General features: G+C 59.9%; 1 protein-coding gene across 1 annotated transcript in view; it reads right to left on the reverse strand.

Annotated features, from left to right (window-relative positions):
• Positions 1-4: 4 nt before the first annotated feature.
• R3hdm4 (R3H domain containing 4) overlaps positions 5-4,616 on the reverse strand; it is a gene marked incomplete at its 3' end in the record, with an annotated part of 10,697 nt that continues 6,085 nt past the window's right edge. The window contains exons 3-5 of the mRNA XM_048810588.1: positions 1,005-1,159; positions 531-655; positions 5-178 (exon numbers count right to left, since the gene is read on the reverse strand). Of these exons, the coding sequence (XP_048666545.1) occupies positions 5-178; positions 531-655; positions 1,005-1,159 (454 nt within the window). The remainder of the gene's footprint in view (positions 179-530; positions 656-1,004; positions 1,160-4,616) is intronic.

Consider the following 4,616-nt stretch of genomic DNA (forward strand, 5'->3'; position numbering starts at 1 on the left):
AGGAGGTCTGCCTCCGCCAGCTCCCCAGGGCCCGCCCCTGGACCCAGGCCCCACCTCTCCGCCGGTCCTCCCCGCGGGCAGGCCCTCTCCTCCGAGCCCTGCTGTGGCCCTCGTCCTCCAGGTAGCGGAGCACCCGCTCCTGCTCCTCCCCGGAGCGGTTCATGAAGTCATTCCAGACCTGGGTGAGGCAGGCAGGCTCGTCCTGAGACCATGGCGACGACCGAGGGCCTCAAGCCTGTTCCGGCTCAGCCACGCACCAGGGAAGTGCCGCTGCAGATGCCTGTTCACTGGACTGCCCACGGATGTGTGGGCCTGAGCTGAGGGCTAGGGAAAGCCACTGCCAGGACACCCCCGGGCGCCGGGGGGTCTGCTCTGGGGGCAGCACTGCACAAGCTAGTCCTTAATTTCAGCCTGAGGAGCAGGTGGGCAGGATGCCGGGAGCCTTCGGAGAGGGGTGGGACTCTGCCCAGGGGCAGGAGGAGCTTCTGCCATGCAGTGGCTCAGGCTGGGGTGCCAAGGCGCAGCCTCACCTCCACGTAGGTAGAGTTGTTGCAGGCCTCTGCGAAGATGCCAGGTGCTGCAGAGGGTGTCAGGTCCCCATCCTCCAGGCCAGGCGGGTCCCCATGCGTCTCCAGCAGAGTCAGGAGGTGCTGGGCTGCGTGGGGAGAGGCAGCCTCTGGGCTGACAGTGGCATTCAGGACCCCCATGACCACCCTTCCTATTTCCCAGCCTTTTCACTCCATTCTCCCACTGTTTCTCCCCAAAGGCACAAGGACCATCCAGCCTCCAGAGCCCTGCCTTATGGAACTCCGACCCAACCTTTAGAGCCCCAGCTCCAATGCCCAGAACTCCCTCCGGCCCAGCCCTGATCCTCTGGTGTGAGGGGTCTGTGTCTGGCTCTGCTTCCTGCTCTGAGGGCCCAGTGCTGAGCTCAGGGCTGGCCAGCATGCACAGCATTCCCATCTGAGGCTGGGCATCCCCAGGAACCCCTGCCCCCTGCTCACTGTTCTGCAGGCGCTGTCGGCTCTTGCGCCCCTTGGCCCTGGGCACCAGGTCTGAGTTCCGCACGGCCTGGTTGATGAAGTGCTGCTTCCGCCGGGAGGCAGGCAGTCTCTTCACCTGGGAGCCAGCCAGAGCGGGCAGGCAGCCCGGGAGGGGCCTGTGGCAGGCAGGGGACCCTCAGGACCACAGCAACTCCCAGGCAGAACCCACGGCACCACCACCTGCCCATCTCCCCCAGGATGAGCAGCCCCCGCCCCCCGGGTGTAGCACCCTGGGCCCCAGTCCTCACTTCACAGGCAGGCAGTGCACGGGGACAGCAGGCAGGAAGCAGGCCTGGCCAGGGCCAAGCCACGTGGTGGCCAGGAAAAGCTGCAGCCCCTCACCCCAAGCCTGCCTGATTCCAGTTACAGGCCAGGGAGGCCCACAGCCTCTGGGACCTGAAGGCTAGCCCCTCTGGACACGGAGAAACTTGACTTCATCAAGACCCCACCCTGGACAGCAAGTATTCCAGTGAGCAGCTCCCAGAAGCTCAAAGCAGGGGCTGGGGATGTGGCTCAAGCGGTAGCGCGCTCGCCTGGCATGCACGGGACGCTGGGTTCGATCCTCAGCACCACATACAAATAAAATAAAGATGCTGTGTCCACCGAAAACTAAAAAAATATAAATAAATAAAAAAAAAATAGAAGCTCAAAGCAATGCCAGGGCCCACCTACGATGGCCCCACAGTGTCTCCCAGGAGCCAGGGCCAAGGAGTGATCCTGGGAGCTAATGGCCCTCCTCTTGAGGCACTAATTGCAAGAACAGATGAGCTATGGTGGCCAGGCCTCCTGAGGGGCTCCCAGGGGCAGAGAAGACATAGCAGCTGTCCAGGGCGAGGCTGGGCCCTCTGGGATGAGAAGACACTGCAGCACAGCCTGCTTGGTCAGCCCCAGGCTTCAAGGATGAGGCCCCAGGCTCAGAACTTCATGGCACCTGCACCAGCCAAGGGTGGCCTCTGGGGTCCAGGGGACCAGGATTGACCACTTCTAACCTCCCCTGCTCACTCTGGGCCTCAGGCCCCATGGCCATTGGTCCCCAGCCTGGGCAGAGCTGGCCTCACTCACAGCCCCACCTGCCACACACAGGTGCTCAAAAGAGTAGCAGGACTCCATGATGGAGTAGCAAGTCCCATCAGCCCCAGTACCCAGAGTCTCCAGGACACAGATCAAACACAGGAGAATCCAGGACCTTTGGGATAGGACACTTCTGTGGGGTCAGGAGTGAGGCCAGTGCCCACTGGGGCTACACATGCAAAGAGCCCCCAGGATTCAGTCTGTGCTCCTTATAGAATGACCTCTGGTGAAGCGCAGAGGGCAGGTGGACACACGGGCACAGCTCTTTGGAGCTCTAGCCCTTGGGGTAAGAAAGGTCCCTGTAGTCCCCTGGGGTCTGGGAGGGGCACTCAGTCAAGAGGGGTTGGACACTGCTTGGTTTCCTCCTGTGACAGGGATCTCATTCCACATGCAGCATTCCTGATGACTGCTCCCTAGACTTTCCTCTGCATTGGGCTTACTTCCCGTCCCCTGATCGGCCACTCCAGGGGGCAAGTCCACCCATATATCAGTCAGCCAAGGTACAGTCGCCATCCCAAGTCCCTCAGCTTCAAGGACACAGCAAACCAAGTCCTCAGCATGGCTGCTTGATGGCACCCAGTGAGCCCCTGGGCAGCCAGGCCATAGTCCCTATGGCTGCCCCCGGAGTCCTGGGCAACCCTGCCCAGCCCCAAGCCCCACCCTGGCAGCTGGTCAAGGCTGATAACATGCAGCAGGGCCTGCGTCACCCCCACTTCACAGATGAGGGCTCTGAGGCCCCAGAAAGCAGGCCTCTCCAGCCCCCCCCAGCAACGTGTGGACGTGAGCCTGGGGCTGGCCTTGGGCCACAGCCTCCCTGTTCCCCCTCACCCGCCAGGTTTGCCCTGAAGGTGCCAAGGACTCCGTAGGCCCTTCCCTTGCTCCCACATGCCTGTGGCAGACCCTGCAGCCCGACCTGGTGCCACGGGGACCAGGGGCTCACCGCTTCTCACTGAGGGCCGAGCTGAGCACTGGAGGGGTAACTCGACGTTCAGTGTCCTGGCTCGATGCCCAGAGCCACAACAAAACAAGGAAAAAATAAACATTGTCCCTTGGGGCTCTGATTGAGGGGCACAGCCACTGACACCCACCAGGGCTGCCCCAGTGTGGCCAGGAGAGTCTACCCAGATGTCTGCACAAGCCCAGCCTCTCTTCCATGTCCACTCCCTGGAGAAACGGCCTGTCCCCACCTGGCTCATCAATCCTTCTCCTGCCTCCCCAGCTGGCCCGTTTCGCCTGTTCACTGCCTGACCATGGCCTCATTGATCCCCAAGCAGGGGCCCACAGTGGGGCTCACCACGCCTTTCTTTGTTTTTTAATGCTGTTTTAGTTGTAGGTGGACACAACACCTTTATTTTGTTTATTTATTTTTATGTGGTGCTGAGGATCGAACCCAGGGCCTCATACTTTTGAGGCAAGAGCTCTGCCACTGAGCCCCTGCCCCAGCCCACCGCAACTCGTCCACACACTCAGAGGCAGCTTCTCGGCTTCCCCCGCCCCAAGGAGACCCCTCTACAGAGGAGGAAACTGAGAGCCTGGAGTGGTATCTGGGGCTCCTAGACCCGGCAGCCTCCGCCCACGTGTACACTGTGGGCATTACCAGCACCCAGAGGGAGACAGAGGTGAGGTGCCGGAGCAGGTGAGTTTGTAGAAACACCTGCCCCCATTCCCCCTCCCTGGCTCCAACATTCAGTGAGGGGACCTGCTGGCAGCCACTCCCCTGGACAAAAACACTCCTTCCTGGCACCCACCCCTCCCCGACGGGACGGGTCGGGAGGAACCACTTCCTCCAGCAGGAAGTGTAGGTGACTCAGCGGGTGTGACAGGCCCCAGCACCAGCTGCAGGGCAGAGCCCCAGGCAGGTAGGCACAGGCCAGCCAGGGACGGTGACTGTCACTGAAACGCACAGGAGTTTACCCATCCACACCACAGGTATCTACACCCCAGTTTTAAAAACATCCGTGGGGAGGAGCCTGGAGCCAGCGGAAGCAAAAGCCCTCTCTGGGTCCCAAATGCCCCCAGGAAAGAGGCCCTCTTGCCTGGAGTCCTCCCAGTGGAGATGCCAACAGTAACAATAAGCCTTAAAATAACAAAGCAGTAGCGGCAGAAGGAAGATGCAGAGGGGAATCCACTTAAAAGTAAGGTCCACTGTTGGGCGCAGTGGCACAGGCCTGTAATACCAGAGACCTGGGAGGCTGAGGCAGAAGGATCACAAGTTCAAAGCCAGCCTCAGCAAAAAGTGAGGACTGGGGTTGTGGCTCAGTGGTAGAGCGCTCCCCTCTCACGCGTGAGACCCTGGGTTCGATCCTCAGCACCACATGAAAGAAAGAAAGAAAATAAAGATATTGTGTCCATATATAACTAAAAAAAAAAAAAGAAAGAAAGAAAGAAAAAAAAGAAACTCAGTGAGAACCTGTCTCTAAATAAAATACAAAATAGAGCTGGGATGTGGCTCAGTGGTTGAGTGCCTGAGTTCAATCCCCAGGACCAAAAAAAAAAAAAAAA

The sequence above is a fragment of the Marmota marmota genome, unplaced genomic scaffold, assembly GCF_001458135.2.
Source record: "Marmota marmota marmota unplaced genomic scaffold, marMar, whole genome shotgun sequence".
Classification (NCBI taxonomy): Eukaryota; Metazoa; Chordata; class Mammalia; order Rodentia; family Sciuridae; genus Marmota; species Marmota marmota.